This window comes from Zalophus californianus, chromosome 3 (assembly GCF_009762305.2).
Source record: "Zalophus californianus isolate mZalCal1 chromosome 3, mZalCal1.pri.v2, whole genome shotgun sequence".
Lineage (NCBI taxonomy): Eukaryota > Metazoa > Chordata > Mammalia > Carnivora > Otariidae > Zalophus > Zalophus californianus.
This window is the reverse complement of record NC_045597.1, coordinates 12546125-12567211: the sequence shown is the minus strand read 5'-3', so window position 1 is coordinate 12567211 and position 21087 is coordinate 12546125. Positions and strand designations below refer to the sequence as shown.

The 21087-nt window shown below is 51.6% G+C and overlaps 1 protein-coding gene across 2 annotated transcripts in view; it reads right to left on the bottom strand.

Annotated features, from left to right (window-relative positions):
- The window catches only part of SLC15A1 (solute carrier family 15 member 1), a 49919-nt gene extending 31499 nt beyond the window's left edge, over positions 1-18420 (bottom strand). Inside the window, exons 1-5 of one of the 2 annotated variants that reach the window (XM_027591482.1) lie at positions 18208-18420; positions 2936-2952; positions 2447-2528; positions 2206-2347; positions 1169-1288 (exon numbers count right to left, since the gene is read on the bottom strand). In XM_027591482.1, coding sequence (XP_027447283.1) covers positions 1169-1288; positions 2206-2347; positions 2447-2528; positions 2936-2952; positions 18208-18211 — 365 coding nt within the window. In that variant the 5' untranslated portion in view covers positions 18212-18420. Of the gene's footprint in view, positions 1-1168; positions 1289-2205; positions 2348-2446; positions 2562-2935; positions 2953-18207 lie in introns of those variants that run through there. The other variant, XM_027591481.1, reaches the window with a different exon arrangement.
- Positions 18421-21087: the final 2667 nt, after the last annotated feature.

The window sequence follows — 21087 nt, the reverse complement described above, 5'->3', positions numbered from 1 at the left end:
ACTCCAAGCATTTTAAATGACAACTGAACACGGCCAATTGGATATGATACTCCCTGCACTCTTGTGAGAGTTGTAGGCATGCTGGAATATGAACTCCATGAAATAAACTAAGTAGCTAAGCTTTGTTGAGCACTTCTCACTTGCCAGGCCACATTGTAGGCGCCCTACCTGAACTACAGCAGTCCCACCCAAGGCAGGCAGTAGTAAAAATGAGAAGACCTGAGCACGGAGGTTAAGAAACTTGCTCAAGGTCACACAGCTAGTAAAGGGCACAGTCAGCATTTGAACCCACTTCGCCTGGCTCCAAAGTCCCTATTCTTAACTGATATTGTAGAAGAGAAACCGGAGGCACGGGGAAGGTGAGCGGCCCACGTCTTAGGGCTCCTCTGTGGGTAGTTGGGCATCAGACTTTGGAAGTCTGAGCTGCTGACCTGGGCATAGAGCCACTCCCTTCCACCAACACAGTGCCCTATGGGCACCACAGGTGCTGCCACCAGGGACCCGGTCTAAATAGCAATCGGATTGACTAACAAACCAGAAACGCAGGAACTGCAGAGACTAATTTGTATTTCAGTGACTATTTTCCCAACCCATAAGATGGCTTACTCATAAATCAAGAAACAGAGGCACCAGCACAGGAAACAAAATAAATCTTTATAAGTTGTCTATTGGGCCAGACTGCAGTGATGGGAAATTAATCTCACAGAGGAGCACTTGTCTACAGCACTTTCTATCAAGAACTCAGAGCAGTAGGGCTGGACCAAATACTTACGAAGCTGAGTTACTGAGAAATAAGCAGAAGTATGGTACAAGAAGACAACCAAAGGTACCGAGTCTGGAGGAAACCTGGCACAATTAGGGATCAAGGTCCGTGGGAGTTATGTCCCTCTAGGGAAGATCAAGATTAACACAAGTATTCCGTGCGCTGACCGTGGCTCATGTTGAGAAGTGCCCAAGACACAAGAGCAGTGACTCCGGAGAACTATGAGGATAGTGACACACACAAAGACCCAACTCGTAGTCAACTAAACAGCTTTCTCTCTACTGATGAGGAAGGAAGGTCCTCCTTACACTTATGGTGAAGTTCAAGGAAAAAGATGAAACATTTGAGCACCGCGGAAGCAACCAGTGGCTGGGTGGGGTAGGGCAGCAGGTAGCGTTAACTCACACATGCACGGAAAGGTTGTCGGGGGTTCCATCATGGTTGAAGTCTGTGAGGTCAGTAATTGAGCTCACTGCAGTGACCGCCTGTCCAATGGTGTAGACAATGGAGAGCGACACGATTGTCCTGTGTTGAAAGGAGTTAAGAGAGTCCAAGTTAACTGCTCGAGAGCCGTCCACTTCCTCCGCTCCCACAGAAAGGCCTCCTGCTTCAAAATACAAGAGCCCAGTCATGCGTATACTTGTTCCTCACACTTGAGTCAGGCTGGCAACTCTCCGCAAGGCAGCCTGCTGGAGGATTTGTCGCCCAGCCAGCGCGTGTAGAGCAACAGTGACCAGAGCCAGGGGGAGGAGGAAAGGTCTCTTTCACCTTTGAACTACTTGAAAAACTCAAATGTTTTCTTCTACCTGACTACCGAAGTGAGAACACCTATGATTAAATGGTAAGAGAGACTTACCTTGTGCCTGGTAACAATATTTGGCCAGCAGTGGGCCATCGGTCATTTTTGTACTGAATTGAATTCTTTTGAGATGGTCCGTGAATTTGGCCCCAGAAGAGCCTCCACTTCCTTGCTCATTAAGTCCTCGGGACTTCTGGATAACTGTCTACTGGGTCCACTCTTGGAGCTGTTCCTATAGAACTGGGTGAGCGGCCCACGTCCTCTCTGTCCAGCGGGCAGGACGAGCCTACCAGCAGTGGGGACATACGTCAGGGAGCTTTTGTGTTCTCTAGACCTTAACTCTGTGCCTCACACATGATTAATGATGGACGGTATCCCTGCTACTATTTCAAGAGGAGACAAAGATGTTATCACTGTTTGGAGGAAGGAAAAAACCTACCAGTGCTACCTGCATTCTCACTGCGCAATGCCAGGCACTGTGCTAGACTCTAGGGATAGGCTCTGAGCCAAAACAGGGCCTAGCAGACTCTCCTAAGAGTTTGACGGGCCTTGATTCCTTGTTCCCACCGTCCATCATTCCAAACCACAAAGCTTATCATTACTTTTGGGCTTATTTCTTCCCAAGGAAGCTGTAAACACTCACTTGAACTTTCCCAGCCAGGAGTCAGCGATCAGGGCGCCAAGAATTGGCGTCAGGTAGCACAGAGCCACAAACGTGTGGTAGATGGCCGTGGACAGATTGTCGTCCCATCCGAGGAACCGGCTGAAGTACAGAATCAGGAGTGCTTTTTGCAGAGGGCAAGGGCGGGAGGGAGGGGAGACAAAGTTAGGAGCTGTGGTAACTCAGGCTCTGCACTCGAGGGGAAGAGGGTGAAACACATTACCTCTCATTCCATAGTAGGAAAATCTTTCACAGAACTCATTGACCACGATGAAGAAGATGCTCACGGGATAGCCGAAGCAATCCTGACAAAAGGAAACAGTGTAGGAGTGAAACATGCTCCTCGCTGGCCCACGTTCACAAATGAATGTGAATGGCACGGAAAGTAGCTGGTGTGTATTTAGTGACTTGCCACTGACCGACTATCCAGACGTGGAATCTAGAGTTCAAAAATATTTATTCCCTTACACGCCACACAGAGACAACAATGAAATAAAGCACCCAGTCTTCTCGTTCGTTCGAGAAGGACTAGACACTAGCATTTCCTCAAGAGAAAAAATTTCCCACAGAAGCTCAGGACTGTCCCCGCACTGATTGACGCGTATGACAGACATCTGATAAGTGAAGGAAGCACAGCTGTGAATGTTTAGGAGCAGAACAGCCTGAGGTTTGCCAAATGAAGCTATGTAGAGAAGAAAAAAAGGATACTCACCCATGACTTGGACATTCCTGAAAGAAAACCAAAACGCCACTATTAAAGTCAAGTAATTAAAATACTTTTTGCTGAGCCCGCACTCAGACCCTCTGACTTCTCAGGGCAGACAGATGTGCTATCCAGAAACTTCTAGCCCGCTCTGGTGAGTGGGGCCTGGCATCAGATTTTCTTTTACTTAGCTCTTCAGGCCACTCTCACTGCGGTCAGAATTGAGAGTCAGAGGCTCCGAGCATGGTGCCAAAACCATTTCCTCCTTAAAACACTTCAAAGGCTGCTCATCACCCGCAGGAGGAAATCCAAACGTTTTTGCACGCCCTTTATGATCTCACGAGGTCAGTGGTGTTTGGTGAGGATTCAGTGAGGGAAATATGAAATGCTGCAGGATGCCCAACACAGGATTCCCCCCCCTTTCCCCTTACCTGTGACGGCCTTCCTTCCAGCCCATTCCCCACGCACAGAGGGCTCCCGTGATTCCCAGCTACTCCGGGCGCCCACCCGGAGTCCTTAATGCCCAAGACCGTGCGTAACTCCTGTGTCAGGAGTGCCCCGGCCCCTTTCCTACACCTGCCGTCAACCTTGTCACGGCATGACCTTCACAGAGCCCTGTCTGCCTCCCCGAGCTCCCGGTGGGCCATGGTCCATATTTTTGCCTCCCCTCTAGGGGTATCCATCTCCCCATCCCTAACATCTTTTCCAGTACCTACCGCATAGCAGGGCCTTATTGTCAGAGGAGGAAATTAGAAGCGCAAGAAGAAACAAGGTGAGCATCCACGTGAGCCAGTGCAAACCAAGGGCCGTTGACTCGACCTTCTGGATCTTAGGCATACCCTTCATGCGCACCGGCCCAGCCCCTGCTCGGGTCTCACCTGGATTTTGACAAGAGCTGACCCATAACCTGTCTCGAGGCACGGCTCCCCGCCCCAAAGCGCTGCCCTGTAGTTACCAGTGCCTGTCACATGCTGTGCCCACCCCCCACTGCCCAGATCTTAGAGTCCTCTGTTTTGGGGGAACCCTTGAGCGCTCCCTGCCTCTATTACGAATCAGTGACCCCAAAGAATGGTCCTCAAACTTCAGTGTGCCTCAGAATCACTGGAGGGCTTGAGAGAGCAGGTTGCCGAACCCCACACCCATAGCTGCTGACTCCGCAGGTGGGGGGGGTGGCCCCTTGAGTCTGCATGTCTCACAGGTCCCACAGTGATGTCCCCGCTGGTTCAGGGGCCCCCTCCCCCCGAGAACCACCCACAGGCATGCCTGACTGGTCTCCATACGTAGGTTTTATATTACTTCCCCGAGCACCGCAGAGACACTCTGTGCCCGCCGTCCAGAGCAGGGAGCAAATACAGAAGCTGGCCTGTCCCCTCATATTCTCATTATGTGCCGGCCCTGAGCCCCAGCCCACATGAAACAAAACCGCAGCTCTGCCTGAGGAACGCCGCGCTTGGCCCAGACCCCTGTGGTGGTCGAGGCCCCCAGCCACCCACCTCGCGGGCCGGGGCCCCGCTTCCTGATTCTGGTCACGCTGTGCTGTGGGCATGGGCACTTCCCCAGCTCAGCACGGCCCCCTGGCCTCACACCACACACTACTTTTGCCCTCTCCAGAGCAGTGGTGCTATTTCAGTCCTTGTCCTAAGGTGGGAAATAACCTGTCCGGGCCTCCTGGGGCTCCAGGCCCCACTCTTGCCATCTATATAAAGTTCTGGAAGGAGATTCCTCCACACGAAGAGCCTGGTTTTCTCCCCAGTCAGACTTCCTTGTGGGAAGGGGCTGCTCTGAGAGGCAACAGGTGAAGCATGTGGGCCCGGGGGCAGACATGTTGCTTTCCGGCTGTGACCAGGGGTAGGCCCAGCTTCCCTCCGAACAGCCCACCTCTCAGAGGGGGACAACGCCATGCCCCTCACAGGACTGCTGTAACAGTTCCAAGGGCGAAGCCCCCAGGCCAGGCCTGGTGCCTCACCTTCCCCAAGTGTCCCCTCAGACGGCTGCATCCAAGGGACAGTCGCACCTCCTCTGAAGTAGGCCCTCCTCACACAACTCTCCTTCCTGGTTTTGGTCAGTTTGAACCACTTCCTGTGGGTGGCCACCGAGGCCACTACTCTGGGCACCTACACGGACATTTGTGACTTCCTGTGCCCCTCCCCCAGCCTTTTCTAAATTGTGTGTGTGTGTGTGTGTGTGTGTGTGTGTGTGTGTGTGTGTGTCCCCTACCCTGAGGGTGCCCTCTGTGTCCAGATGGGCCCATGACCGGTGCAGCCCACAAACCAGCTTTCATCGGCAGACTGGGGACTGCTATTCTCCAGTGGAATAAAAGACCCAGCCAGGAACACCTGCTTCTGAAGAACTGCCCCCAAACGAGCCTGGTGGTGGTATCTGCAGCCCATTTCATTGCGGAGGCACCCCGTCTTCTAGAGGAAACAGCAGGGCCGTACGATGCGCTGCCAGCTTTCGCTTCAGATAATGTGGTCTCACTATTGTCTCCCAAAGACCAGACAAAGCAAGCTGAGCACCGCCTGCACCGGGTTCAGACCGGTCCTTGCCATTGGCCTTGACAGAAAAGCAGGAGGGAGGGCCAAAGTCCCAAACCCAACAGAGACAGCCCAGAGCTTTTTTTTTTACTGCAACTGTTCCTTCCACGTGGTTCCTCAGGAAAGATTTCATCCGGCCAGGGTAGCACCTATAATTTTTTTTAAAGATTTACTTATTTATTTGAGAGAGAGAGAGAGAAAGAGAGAGAGATAGTGAGAGGAGGGGCAGAGGGAGAGAATCCTCAAGCCAACTCCCCACTGAGCGCAGAGTCCGATGTGGGGCTCAATCCCGGGACCCAGAGATCACGACCTGAGCCAAAACCAAGAGTCGGACATTTAACCGAAGGAGCCACCCAGGCGCCCCACACCTATCATTTTTTTGAAAAATGCTGTTTATCACCTATTGTTTGCCAAATAATAATGGTAAAGATTTTGTTTACTTCAAACATAAACGGTTACAGAAAAGAGAGCTTCGGTCTTGTTACAACAACCATCACACTCAGAACTACGTAATGGAAAATGAAATCCCTACGCTCACCCAGGAGAAAATCCTAGATTTAGTACCCGGCCATCACCCAGGAAGCTTGTTATTTTCTGAAAAGTGCGCATTCCAAAGAGCAACTTTGATTATTGCGGGGCAGAGGTTGCTAACCTCTTCTGCTGCAGAATTCAGAGCTATCTGGCGGATGCATAATGCAGTCAGCATTTCTTATCTCACATCTGTGTCAACAGGATAGCTCTCTGAGAAAGCTCAAGGGGCGTGTATGTTGAGCCTTATATGTCCGTATCCTGACAGTAAACCTAATCAGCGCATTTGAGTGGTCCGCGGTCCTAGCACCGGCCGTGGGTCACTTGGATATAACTACTGATCGGAGTAAATAAAGCAGCTTAGAATCAGGCGTGCCAGTATTGGGCACAGAGTCGACCTTGGCTCCTGTTGTTACTCTAGGCCTAGCAGGCCCTTTTGTCTTTCTTTTGGCTAAAGAATTTAATAAAATAAGTGTACATTATACATTTCTGTGATTACTGACTTGGAGGGAGAGCAGGCAAAACCAAGAAAGACAGTCTATTAATAATTTCCCACTACTTAATGAAATCTCTTCATTAAGGTATTTCCTACTATCTAACATAGCACATACCATATTTTGAACCATTTAGGGGTGGAAATTCTAACTGTAATGGTTCATGACCTAGAAATTAAGAATTCTCTCAGCATCATGATGGGCGTGAAGAGTGCATTTCTAGGACTTGGACTTGGGATGTTGGAAGGAATGAAGAATCTGCTGCGGTCTGAGCAGCTCTTACCTTTAGGCAGAGAGGAAACTCCTCCCCATCATCACCAAGACTGAAATTGAGGGAGTATTGCTAAAAAGCTATGTATTGCTTTTAGGACTGTATGGCATGGCAGGCAGAAACAGTGGTCTCCAAGATGTCCATGTCCTAACACCTGGAACTTGTGGATGTGTTACCTGCCATGGCCAGGGGACTCTGCAGATGTGATTAAGGTAAAGACCGTGAGATGGGGAGTTTATCCTGGACTATGTGGTGGCCCCAGTGTAATCACATGGGTCCTTAAAAGAGTCAAAGGAGGAGATGTGAAGAAGGAAACAGAGGTTGGAGTGATGGTGATTTCTAGGAGGCCAACATGCGCCAAGGAATGTGGCAGCCTCTGGAAGCTGGAAAAGACAAGGAACCGGACTGTCCCCTACAGCCTCCAGAAGGAACACAGCCCTGCCGACACCTGGATTTTGGCTCAGCGAGACCCATGCAGACTTTTGACCTCCAGAACCGCGAGATAATAAATTCGTGTCATTTTAAGTCACTAAGTTTGTGGTAGTGTGCAAGAACGGCAATAGGAAATAAACAAGGATTTGCCTCAAGCTCTGTACATGTAGGTCTTTATCGCTCACTCACTGTTCACATAGAACTAAGACTCAAACCTCCAGCAACTTTAATTTGCCCGCAAAGTGCTCTTTTTTAATAATTTTTTCCCTTAGCTACATTTTCTACCTGTGGGTTCAGGAGTCCAACCCCATGCCTATTAAATGGGATCTGGCAGAATCTTTACTTGCTCTGCTAAATTCTGCAGGTTACTCTCCGTGAGCCACCTGTAAAGTGCCAACGATGCCTTCCCGGGACGCTACAAGGAATGAGGCGGTCTGAAAATGGTTTCATAAACCAGGAGGAAAATGAGTTAAGTTGATCAACCCTGGATTCTTTCAGGTGGAAGGGCATGGGCCGTGGGGAGCAGGAGGTTGAGCCTTTGCTTGGGACACCCTTCCTAATCATGTGGCTTTAAAGATTCAAAGCACTTAACCTCTGGCCCGCCATTCCTTCACCTAGAGATGCTGACAGCATCTTTGCAAGTTGGTTAGTAAGATCAGATCTGCAGGAATGAAATGAACTTTGCTCTTCGCTGCATCCCATGAAGACGGCTGGGGAGTGTGGACGGATGTATGGAACGGGCTGATTTAAGATGAAAATATAGGGCAAGAATTTGTGATGGGGGATCCCTGGCAGGGCTGAGAGGGGCTCTCAAAGTAGAGGCAGTCCCCTCTAGGGTTGCTCACACTCAAAGCAAGAAGGTCCTTATGACATCGTCCTGGGAAATTAGGCCACAGGGATTAGCAAATTGTGGACCGAAGAAAGCCAATCTTCTTAAACACAAGCCACGGGGGCAAGCACTGATTTTCAATTAAGCTGCTTTTTGAACGGGCCGCACTACAGTGTTCGGCATGCATGCAGTCGTAGGGGTTTCACGATCGTGTTTAATTCCCCACTGCAGTGGTTCTCAAAGTGTGGTCTCTGGCCCAGCAGCAGCAGCTCCTGGGAACCGTCAGAAATGTGCCCTCTCGGGTCCATCCCAGACCTACCAAATCAGAAACTCCCCGTGTAAGGCCCGGCCGTCTGCATGTGATCAAGCCCGCCTCGTGCTGACACTCTACAGTCTGGGAGCCCCTTGTTGCTCCACAGCGATGCTGGGGAGCAGTCAAGGAAAGGGTCCGGTGTGAAGGTGTGCACCCTAAGTGGTGGCTCCGGGCCAGGTGATCAGCTCCTCTGATATGATTCTGACTCCGTTCATTGTTCACCGGGATGACCGAGACAAGTAGATGTTTGTCTCAACCTTTCCCGTCTCCCTTTCACCGCAGCGGACCTGAGCTTCCCCAGATGGAGCCATTCAGGATGGCTCCTGAACCTGCCTGGTTCTCTGCTACCTGTAAGGTCAGACCTGCCGCTCAGCACAGCATAACAAGCCCTCCGGGATCTGACTTCCATCTTCCTCCACCCGGGCGGTCAAGGCCCACGACTTCTAATTCTCTCTCGGCAACAGGCTCCTTCAGAGCATCCCAGCACCATTAGGATTTAGCAATTCACCCCTCCCCTTGGCCTCCCAGATACTCTCTCCTCCTTTTATATTTTTCTCTCTCTCTTTTTAAGATTTTATTTATTTATTTGAGAGAGAGCGAGTGAGTGAGAGAGCAGGGGGAGGGGTAGAGGGAGAGAGAGAAGCAGATGCCCCACTGAGCAGGGAGCCCGATGCAGAACTCGATCCCATGACCTGAGCCAAAGGCAGACGCTTAACTGACTGAGCCACTCAGGCGCCCCCTTTTAGATTTCTTTAGTCTCTTTGTAACTGCCCTGACAGAGGGCCATTGTTCTGACTTCTGAACCAATGTCACAGAGCCTCACATATCATAGGATCCCTACCCCCTTTTCGGCGAGGAAATCGAGTGTGCGCCACTTCAAAAAGAGCCCAGGAGGATATGCGTCCAGCTAACTGCAGTTGAGGTGAGGTGACAGGAGGCATGGGGGGGGGGGCAGGAAGGGGCTGAGTGCTTTGTGTGGCGCACTTGGTTTGTTTTTTTTCCAAAGACCGATTAGCTTTGATGAGGAAGTGGGAAGCACTCTTCTTTCCTTAAACGGGCTGGCCCTGGAGTCTCCTTCTGAGACTGCGAGGGAGAATCTGTTCCGGCTGCTCCCCAGCTTCTGGGGGTTACTGGCCACCCTAGCTGTCAGGTCAGCTTTGGGACAAGTGTTGTGCCTGTCATCCAGGCCCGTTTCTGGAGTGGTCCGCCTTGAGGCTGTTTCTTGGCCGACCTGATCATTATTTTTCTTACTTGGCTTTGTCGCCACATTTCCCGCCCTCAGGGCCCCTGCTGGCCTGTATGGTATTTCTCTGCGTATGGAGGACTGTGATCATTTAAGCCGGATGCTGCCCCAGGAGGTATGGCTTGACTGGCGGACAGCGGCGTGGGTCCAACAAGAAAAGGTGTCCCTGGCTGGATGCCCTGCTTGGCAATGAGACACGGGCCACATTCCAGCCCCACGGGCCCTCCCGCCACGTACCTCCTGCATGTCTGTGGCCAGTGCCCTGCCCATCCTTCTACTGGGTGTTTTGTTGTTGTTGTTGTTGTTTTTAATAGAAATAGCCACTTTTCCACAAACACTGTCTTCCCCACTAAGGGACAGTCTACTTTTCCATTGATCCATCAGCAAACAGCGCCATCACCAGAACACACTGGTGTAAGGTTTTCAGAATGTCAAGGGGTTTAACCAAGTTACCCCTGCGGAAAACAAATGAGTTATCATTGGGCCTTTGAGAACTAGGAACATCTGCTGAACCCTAATTGCATGAAGCTACTTTAGCAACACAGGGAAACCAGGGCTAAGGGGATCGCGTAGGTCTTATTAAGTGACTTTGGCATGGTGCCACCGCGGGGACCAGCTCAGTCTGGGGGCGCTGGTGATCCCGTATCCATATATGCCACACCGGCCAGAGGCGTGAGCCCAGCTGCTGAGCAGACAGACACAGGGTATAAAGTCACTTAGCTGTATCTGGCTCACAACCGTGTCACCCCCTTGTTGTGGGACCGGGACCGCTGGTCTGCCTTCACTGAGTGAGTGACACCCAGCCTCGTCTCTTTAACCAGGCAGCAGCCAGGCCTCCGACACCTCCTCCCTCAGCCTGGGGACCCCACCGTCAGGACTGAGGGAGGCAGCCCTGAGTCTGGGCTCTAGCTTACGGTACAGAGTAGCTTAAAACGACGGAGACGTATCCTCCCACGGTCAGGAGGCCGGGGGCTGAGACCAATGCGCCGGCCGGGAGGGCTCCTTCTGAGACTGCGAGGGAGACTCTGTTCTGGCTGCTCCCCAGCTTCTGGGGGTTACTGGCCACCCTAGCCGTTCTGTGGCTCATGATAGCATTACCCAGACCTCTGTTTCCATCCTCACATAGTCTTCTCCCTGCGTGTGTGCCTGCGTCCAAATGTCCCCTTGGTATAAGGACACTGGTCGTATTGGACTGGGGGCCCCCTACTCCAGCATGACCTCATCTGAACGAATTACATCTGTGGAGGCCCTATCTCCAAATAAGGTCACATTCCGAGGTACCAGGGGTTAGGACTTCAGCTTATGAATTTGGGAGGCGGACACAATTAAACCCATGACAGTCAGAGAGCGCTGGTGGTGCCCGGCCCATTGCTGTAGGTTACAGATAGCCTCCTATCTTTTTAAAAAAGATTTCTACACGGGACTGTCTAAAATCCTAGGCTTCAGAGGCCCATAGAGGCCACCCCTGATGGGTTTATAAATAACCGGTGACTTTTAGCATCTTGTTTCCAGAATTACAGACATGCATCGCTGAGGGCCATTCCCATTCTCCTTCAGTAGGAAATGATCCCTCCAGGTCCCGGGAGCCACCCGCCTTTGGATATGCTCAGAGATTGTTTACTTCTCAATTGCAGGGAAAGTGGGCCAGGCCAGAGGGTGCCGCAGAGTTAATATGTAGTAAGCTCTTAGGCAAAACAGAATGGGCCCAGGGCCAAGCCTAAGTTCTGCCTCAGGCATGGGCAGGGTCGGTCACTCAGCTGAGAGCATTTCCTGTGTGTCAGGAAGGTGACCCTTGCTCCCCCCACCCCCATGTCCTTTATCTACACCTGGGTGTTCTTTTCTTCTGGAAGAACAGCCTTTGTTCTGAACTTAGAGGGAGTCCTGCTTTCAGCGCTCTCCTGCTGAGAGTCAGTAAATGGATCTATTCGCAAGCCAGCGGTAAGACAGACCAACACCCCGGCCCCCAGCAGGCTCCAGGAGGAAGCAAGAGAGGGGAGCATGGGGAACAGCAGCAAACTGTGCACCCCGAACAGGCAACAGAAACGAGTCCGTCACATCAGCCCTGAAACACTGTGTCGTCCTAGGCGAGAACGATGCCAAAGGCACGCAAGTGTCACCAAATCGAAAGGAACCAACCTCCTGGTCGTTTGGGGGTTTGTTTTGGAGGCCATTAAGTTAGAGATCCTAAATTTTATTATTTATTAATTTGAGATCCTAAATTTTAGACACAAAGTTTGTTTTTTTGTTGTTTTTTTTTGTTGTTGTTTTTTGCTCTTAGATGTTAGATCATGACTGGAAAAAAAATGCTTATGATCACAGTAAGTGTAAAGTTAGGCTACAAAGTGATCTACAGCACATCCCTCCCCCCCCCCCCCAGTTGATATTTAGGCTATACATGGCTTTATTCCTATCACGAGAATATCTCTAAGAAATTTCTGGAATGGTAAAATATGTGTAAAGATTTATTCATTTATTAGAGAGAGAGAGAGAGAGATGAGTGAGGGGAGGGGCAGAGGGAAAGAGAGAGAGGGAAGCAGACTCCCCACTGAATGTGGAGCCCGAAGTGGGGCTCAATCTTACGACTCTGAGATCATAACCTGAGCTGAAATTAAGAGACACTTAAGTGACTGAGCCACCCAGGCGCCCCAATAGATGGCTGTTTAGAATTGACTAGCGCTATACCCCAAAATCCATCTGTCTTGCTGGGGGAAGATACTAGTCATTACCTGTAGCACCTTAGCTGAAGATGTAAGCCACAGTGGCGTCCTCTTTACACACTAAGAATAAGTCCTGCCTAAAGTCATATATAAGTGACATACATCTTTCAGAAGAACATTTTCTATTACCACGTGTACTGGGTTGAATCGTGGCCCCCAAAACTCATGTCCTTCCTAGAATCTCAGATTGTGACCTTCTTTGAAAACGGGGTTTTGCAGATGTAATGAGTTGGGATGAGGTCATGTTGGAGAGGGGTGGGTCCCTAACCCCACACGCCTAGTGTTCTTATGAGAAGACAGCCATGTGAAGACAGAGCTGCACAGAGGGGAGGTGGTGTGAAGACACGCGGTGGGGGAAATGATCACCTGATGATGAAGACAGAGACTGGAGTGACCCACCTCTAAGCCAAAGAATGCCAAGGTCTGCCGGCAACACCAAAGCTAAGAGATGGCGATTTTCTACAGCCTTCAGGAAGTGCATGGCCCTGCAGACACCTTGATTTTGGACTTCCAGCCTCCAGAACTGTGAGACTACATTTCTGCTGTTTTAAACGATCGGTTTGTGATACTTTTGTTACAGCAACCACAGGAAACTCGTACACCACGTGAGCTGACGTGTTTTGACGCGTTGGGAAAAGAGGTTTGTTCTTCCAAGAACATCTCAAGTCTACCTTCTAATATGTCCTGATAGAGCTTACAATAGAATCTTGCCTCTTGAGGCAGACTGTAGAAGTTCAAATGCTTAGTCTGTGAGCTTTCAATGGGTCTTCCTATGGGAGTACATTTTGTGAATTTTCCAGTCTTAAATCTGATTCTTGGACCAGTTTCCTTTGGGTGTGTGCTCAGTTTCACACATTCCCCACACAACAAGTGGATGGCTCTACACCCTCTTCAATGACAGGCTTCCTTTCAGGAGCCCTGTGGGGGGCCCTGGCTGGTGTCCAGGCTCAGAGGAACTAGATCTTCCTCATTCTCCAGAAAGTTTGTGGAAGATGCTATCCCTTCCCTTTGGGGCCACCTTCTGGCTGCTGAGACTGTCCTTTAACTCTGTGCCACCTGCAGAGGGTAGCTGCCCTTTTGTTCTGAGGCTCGGCGGCGAGCAGAGGCACTGCATGGCCTGTCTGACCTGGCCCCCTTCACAGCAACCCCATGAGATGACCCCACCATCCAGGTTCCTCAGTGATACATTCCTGGGCTCTGAAACCAAGAGACGAAGTTACAAAACAGAGGTTCCTGGGTTCTTTATGTTGCAACCCCAGGATTCTGAGTCAGTGGTTCACATTCGTTTGCAGATAACACTGCTCTTATTCTTTTACTATCATCACGGAAGAATGTGAAATGTTCCTCAGAGTCCACCCTTGTTTTTATACCCTTCATCAGCTCACCTGGGACACCTACCCACTTTCTCTCCTGCCAGGGATAGGATCGAGATGCAGTTGTGTCCGAGACCTGCCACAGCCCGGAGAGGTATGAGCGCGGCTGGCTGGGGGGCCTGTCCCCACCCGCACCCCCCACCCCCGCCGTATGCAGCTCTACCCTGGAAAACAGACGGCTGTCCCTCTCACTGGTGAACTAGCCAGCTGAGGGACCCCTCCTGTGCTCCCTGTTCTTCAGTAATTCAAAGGGTAGCAGGAAAAGTATTAATCAAAAAAATCCAAATAAATCAAACCTGGAATAATTCCAGCCAGGACATTCTGTACAGGTGTGAAGGACTAGGTAAAAATTCAGCATGAAGATGGCGCATCCTCCAGCTTTGACAAGACACCATAAAGCCAATGGTACTTTATTTACCTCGACTATCCCTCAGTGTGGAAAAATGTTTATGGGTTTGTGGTCCTGCTCCCCGAGGATATGAGTTTCTTCAAGACGGATGGTAAATAAATACCTGTGTCTATCAGTGATTTAGGCTTACCCCCCGCCCCCCCCCACCCCGGCAGCCAGAGCTGGACCACATGGATTCATCACTCCTGCTCTTTCCTACCCTACATTCTTAGCCTGCACAAGCTAATTTTCAAATTCTAGTTACTAATTTACTGCAAAGTTGATCATCACAGACAAGCCAGGGGCCAGGTTGCACTAGATCTTACTGCCACGATCTCATCGGCGGGGCACAGCAGCAATATTTGGGCATGGGTGCAGGTTGAGAAAAACAGAGCCTGTCATTTAGAGTCATTCACAGCAGTGGTTCTCCATGTGGCGTTTTGGGACCAGCAGCCGCAGGACCTGGGAACTTGTATAGATGCTGATCCTTGAGTGCTGCCCCAGACCCACTGAAGCAGAGACTCGAGGGGTGGCGCCCAGCATCGTGTTGGAATTAGCCCTCACTTTGGTGATCCTGATGTACACTAAAGACTGAAGACCACTGACTTACAGACATGTCAGCCCGAAAGATCCCCGGGTCAGAAGTTCTCTCTTCCTGCTGAGGGGCCCACAATTCCCCCAAGGGTCAGCTGCCCAAGGCCCCCTTCTGAGCGGCTCCAGCTTCTAGCTGTACACTTACAGCCTATAGCAGGTTGCTAGCTTCCCTGGGACTTCAGCGCCATTCTTTGGTTTACCCAAGAACTTCTAGAAAGAAGCTAGAAGGTGGAAGAACTTTTCAGTGACCAGGTTTGTGGCACCTTCAAAACCAGTCCATCATTTTATGCTCAGGCAGGAAGCTGCCTGGAAAAACCCATCAGAATCCCACAAGGCCAGCAGGAGGCTGAGAGGTGGGGGGACAGGAATATAATCAACTATCCTTCATTAAGTGAATGAGTTCCTCAAAACAGCCTGGATGCTCTGGCAGAGGGAGGCAGGAGCTCGTTTCACAGAACCTGAAGCCTCTTCATACTTCATTTTCAAAGTGAAATACGGGAAGTAATTTCCAAGAGCAGCAACTTTAGTGCAGACTCTTGCTCAGGTCTGGGTAAGGGAGGGAAATGGGGTGAAGGGAGAAAGATATTTGGATATTTGGATATTTGGGTATTTGAAATCTTCAGCAAAAGCATCCCTAGCCCCACAAAAGCCTCACCAGAGAGGTTCTCTGCCATTCGGAAACCTAACTCCACAAGACAGCTCTTGGGAAGGCAGCGTCCTCTCCATGCCTGACTCTGATGGGCACACCCAGACTTTAAAGCAAGACTAGGCGAACGATGGTTCACGGGCCGAGTCCAGCTCACCACCTGCTTTTCTACGGCTCACGAGCTAAGAATGGTTTCCATGTTTTTCAATGACTGAAGAACAATTTTTAAAAACCATTTCGTGACACATGAAAATTACATAAAATTCAAATTTCCGTGCCCATACATAAAGTTTTATTGGAACGCAGTTCTGCTCGTGTGTTTATATATTTTGCACTACAAGGGCAGAGCTGAGTGTTGCCAGAGACTATGCTACCTCCCAAAGCTGGAAATATTTACTATCTGGCCCTTTACAGGAAAAGCTTGCCAACCCCTCTTTAAAGCAAAGGGTTTGCAGTTCATGATTCTAACTGGATACTGCAGCCAGGTTTAGCTATGCATCGAAATGCCCAAAGCAACTTTTCATTCAGTTTATTCTTGTGGATTCTTGTTGCTGTGTTACCTAGTCTAATAAATGGTATAATTCTGACTCTTACTGCATCTCTCACTTTCCTATTCCATCCCAACTTCTGCTCCCCATTCCCAGGGCCAGCAAAAGAACCTGGTGTGAAAAATTAGTTCCAGTTTCACATGGGATAAAATCAGCTCAAAGCAAACATGTCTCTAAGACCCGTTGCCTGGCTTCCTCCCCCCCCCCCCCCCCCCCCCCGACATGTTCACCGAGCATCCCAGGTGTTCCTTCTTCAGTCATGGGGGGATCCAAAGCAATTTTGGCACCATCTGAGTGCCAAAGATCTGTTCTCAAGAGGAGAAGTTACTGCTACATTTTATTAAAAAAAAAAAACCTTTTAGGGGCACCTGGGTGGCTCAGTATTTAAGGGTCTGCCTTTGGCTCAGGTCGTGATCCCAGGGTCCTGGGATCAAGCCCCGCATCGGGCTCCCTGCTCGGCGGGAAGCCTGCTTCTCCCTCTCCCGCTCCCCCTGCTTGTGTTCCCTCTCTCGCTGTGTCCCTCTCTCTGTCAAATAAATAAATAAAATCTTAAAAAAAAATCCTTTAAAACATAATGTTTTATTTGCTACCTAAACTTAGATATTGAAACTGTAGGACTTAAGTAACATAAAACTGGTATGTGGATATATTGCTACTCACATGCTATGCCAATCTCAGTTGAAAAAAAAAGAGGGACACCTGGGTGGCTCAGTTGGTTAAGTGTCTGCCTTCGGCTCAGGTCATGATCCCAGGGTCCTGGGATCGAGTCCCGCAGCAGGCTCTCTGCTCGGCAGAGAGCCTGCATCTCCCTCTCTCTCTCTGCCTTTCTCTCTACCTACTTGTGCTCTCCATCTCTCTGTCAAATAAATAAATAAAACCTTAAAAAAAAAAAAAAGCCACCACTGAAGGACCAATTTGCAAACTGGAAAGAATCAATTCATTTAGGACTACACTTCAGAAGCTAACTGTGTTCATTCATCAATAATCAGGCTGTTGACAGCTAGCCTGGTTGGAAATACTTCAGGAAAGTCCAAACCTAGTACAGATGCTCCTCAGGTATTTAGTATCTAAAGATCAAATAAATACTCCGAGCCCCTCCCAGAGAAGTCACACGGAGAGACCAGCAAATGCTGTGTGAGGTAAGGATGCAGAACTCCATCCCAGGAGTTTGCCTGCCTGCAAAGCACACACTGCTGACAACCTCCATCTCCGAGGGAGGCTGTAGCATCTTTCTGGAAAAGGCACAGGTGGCCACAGCTAGAAGTCCCGAGTGTGAACCATGACGTATCGCAGTACAGTGAGACATTCGAGCTTGTCACAGCGGGGCACACCAGGCTCTACACTCGTACACACCCTGACACAACCACGGAGGCTGGTACGGATACTTCTAACGACTCAGGAAGTCGAAGCCCAAAGAGTTTAATTTACTGATGCAAAATCCTAGAGGTAGTACGGGGTAGCCGGGAACAGAAGCGCAAGCAGGCCAGAGTCAGACCTGGTTCTCTCCACCATGGGACCATCTTGTGCCTGCCTGGGCTCATCCAGGGCGTGACTCAGGGGGAGTCCCTTGACTTGCCTTCCCCATCCTTAAGGAAGAAGAGGGCTGGGATGATGGGCTCTGCTCTCTGCTTTGGCATTTGCTCCCCCGTGGTCTATTCTGAAGCAGGCAGGATTAAGTTCTTTCCTAGAGCTGACGCTCCATGCCTGTGGAGGACCAGCTACTCTCCTTGGGTGCCTTCTCTTGAAGCTCGAGGACAGTGGCAGGGTGATAAGGGCCACCAAGGGCCTCCAATTCCCGGGGCGGGGGGGGGGGGGCAGGTAGGGCTCCCACCGGAGCTGCAGGGTCACCTGGCCAGACCACCGGCAAGGGAGATGCCAAGGCAGCCACTGAGCGCCCACCGGATGGATGGAGGTTTTGGGGCCCTGCCATCATGTGCGCGACCCCGGCCAGTTTCAAGCCCACTCCCAGCCCACAGGCTGGGAACGCGAGGACCGAGGATTCCCAACAGGAGGCCAGGTCAAGGCGACGGCATTGATTCCTGCCACCTCTCAGTCTGGCCGCGTCGGGCTCTCCGCCCCCACAGCGGAGACCGAGATCGGAGCCGGTGACTTCCCCGGAGCCCGCGGGACCCGGTTCTCCTGACCCCTGGTCGCTTCCCGCCCCGACGACGTGCGCCTGTCCGCGGCTCCAGCCCTCCCGGCTCCACGCGCAAGTCCGCGGGCCGCCGGCGACAGCGGGGACCAGCGTCGCAACCAGGTCGAGCCCCGCGGCGCCCCCTCGGCAGCGGCCCCAGCGCGCAGCCCCCGCACCCCGGGTCCCCGCCCCCCCTGCTCCCCGGCAACCCCGCGCCAGCCCGGCCGCGCGACCTACCCATGGTGGCGGCTCCGAGGGCTCCCGGCGACTGGCGAGCGGGGAGTCCAGGAGAGAGGACTTTTTTTTTTAAGGTGTTGCTCTTATAATTTTGTTTCCAGGCCCTGCCCAGCCACCTGTGCAGCTGGAGGTGTGCAGGCGGGGCGGCCCGGCTCCACCCTCGGAGGCGGAGGCCCAGCAGGGAGCAGAGGTGAGCGCCCCTTGAGCCCCAGCTCGGGGACAGCCGTCTGGGGCCAGCCCGGGGTCTCCCCCGTCCCGCCCCAGGCCCTTGGGGGCGGGCACAGCGCCGGGGGCAGGAACAGCGGCCAGGGACCTGGGCTAGAGACGCCCCGACGTGAGCGCCCACTGGCCGCTGGTGGTGGTGGTGGGGGGGGTGTTAAAATGCAGGTTCCCCGGCCTCCCCCCAAATTTGCTGCCTTGGCAGGTCAGGGCGGGGCCCGAGAATCTGCATTTCTAACCGGTTCTAAGGCGATGCTGCAGCAGCTCCAGGGACCCCAGGCTGGAAACCCCTGGGCTGGGAAAGCACCACTTCTGTGCTGAGGAAGCAAAACTGGGGGGAAGGTGGTCAGCTGTATGCGTGCCCGCGCGTGTGTGGGGGGCCTTCCCGGGGGTGTGAACCAGCCAGAGCATTTCTGGAAGACTCTACCTCACCTCTCTTTACGAATAACGAGAACAAAAATAATAATACAGTCATTATCCCCTGATCATTCTTCTGTCCCCCTGTCTGACTGGAGGGGAAGCGGGGTTGCGCTTTGCAAATACTGAGAGGGAACATGACAATGGAAAATGGAGGGAATTTCTATTTTTTAAAATCATGGTCAAGTACACGTAAAACGTACATTGTCACTGCTAAGTGTACAGTGAATGGCACTGGGTGCCTTCCCATCGCGGTGCAGCCGCCACACCTCTGTGCCCATGGCGCCCTTCCTCTCTTTGCGTCTCCACGACTTTTAGGGCTCCAGGACCTCAGATCGGTGCAATCACGCAGTGCTCCTTTCTCCTGTTCTAATGTCTGCAAGATCCATCCACGTTGGCCCAGACGGCAGAACGTCCTGCCCCTCGGAGGCGGATTGACACTCGGCTGTGTGCGCACCACATTCTGTTCACGCATCCCTCTGCCTCTGTGGCCTTCTGGATCTTAGCAATGCCCCCTCCCCCCCCCCCCGCCCCCCCACGCTCGCTGGAAGACTGGTGTGCGGGGAGAAGCCCTCTAGCCAGGCAGCTTCCCGGGAGGCAGCAGGACCCCACCCTTCTCGGGCTTTCTTCCCAGGGCTGGAGGAGGAGAAACGTCTTCAGGTGATGGTTTAATGGATACACACCGGGCAGCCGGTGAGGTTACCTGGAGGCCTGGGGGCTGCAGGTAAAGGGACTGCATCAAGGAGAACAATGCAGCCTGAACTGAGGGGAGAATGCTCGCCCAGCGAGAGTCAGAAGCGTGTTGTTCATCGTTGTTCGCCTGCCACCAGAGAAGCCACGGGTGGCAAGGTGAAGCTTGTGATAGTTGGTTTTGACCACAGTTGCCTCTGTGGAGTATTATTTCTGTTGAGCTCGTGAAGCCTGGAATCCTGAGCCACTGTAAAGCCACTCTTGTTCTAGGCTCGTGGTTCTCAAAGTGGGGTCCGGAGATGCAGCGTCAGCATCACCTGGCACTTGTGACAAATGCAAGTTCCCAGTCCCCATCCCTGATCTACTGAATCAGGGACTCCGGGCGTGGGGTGCAGGTGACTTTCAGTAGCTGTGAGGCAAATGCTCTTTCCTCCACCTGTATACCAAATCCTTCATTCGGTCACGGTTTACTTACCCCGCTAGGTACAAACTACTGTGGTAGGCCCGGGCCCTGGGCACACAGCCCTGCGCTCACAGAGCCTGCGTTCTTCGTCTTCTCAGCATGGTGTGAAGGGGCAAGTTACTCAAGATGGAGAAGCATGAATGAAGGACAAAAACTGAGGGGGTACAAGAGACAAGCTCTACCGATCCCGAGTAGATCAGATCAGCAAATCCCTAGAATTTCTGGGATGGGCTGGACTTGGAAGCCAGGCATTTCTCACCTGACACTCCTTGGCATTTGTGTATTTAATGGAATAACTGCCGTGGGAGCCTCCCTCACCCCTCCACCCTGTCTCAAGAGACAGTAACACTGCACCAGGCTCTCTGTACTTCTCTCTTCCCCTCAGCCCTCCATGGCTTGGATTCTCAAGGCTGCCATAACCCATTACCTCGCATTTGATAAATAACAGATTTATTCTCTCACTGTTCTGGAGGCAAAGGGGTCTGAAATCAAGGTGTTGGCAGTGTGCTCCCTCCGAAGGCTCTCGGGCAGGATCTGTCCTCACCTCTTCCAACTTCTGGTGGCTCCAGGCATTCCTTGGCTCGTGGAGGTATTGCTTCAGTCTGCTTCTGGGTTCACATAGCCTGCTCCTTTGAGTCTTCTCTCCTCTTTTCTTATTGGGGCACTTGTCACTGGATTCAGGGCCCACCCTAAAGCAAGACGATCTCATCTCAAGATACTTTATTCCATCTGCAAAGATCTTTTTTCCAAATACGGTCCATTCATATTTGGACATATGTTTTGGGGGGGAGGGAGCAGCACTGAACCCACGACATTCCCCGAAGGGCTCCAAGTCTACACTTGGAATAGGCAGAATTGGCAAACTTGTCCTGGAGAAACAGAACTGTGGCTTGGTCTCAGAGGACAGGCCTTATGAAAACTTCTAGGGGAGAAGTGGATGTTAGTGGTAACAATGAGATCAGCCCAAGATGGCGGCAGGGAGAGTCGTCCACACCCAGACCCTTCCTTATTTTCTACTGACCAAAGCACTCAAATGGTACAAAGTTCTGTAGTACTCTATTCTAGTAAGAACTCTGCCTTGAAAAGACAGC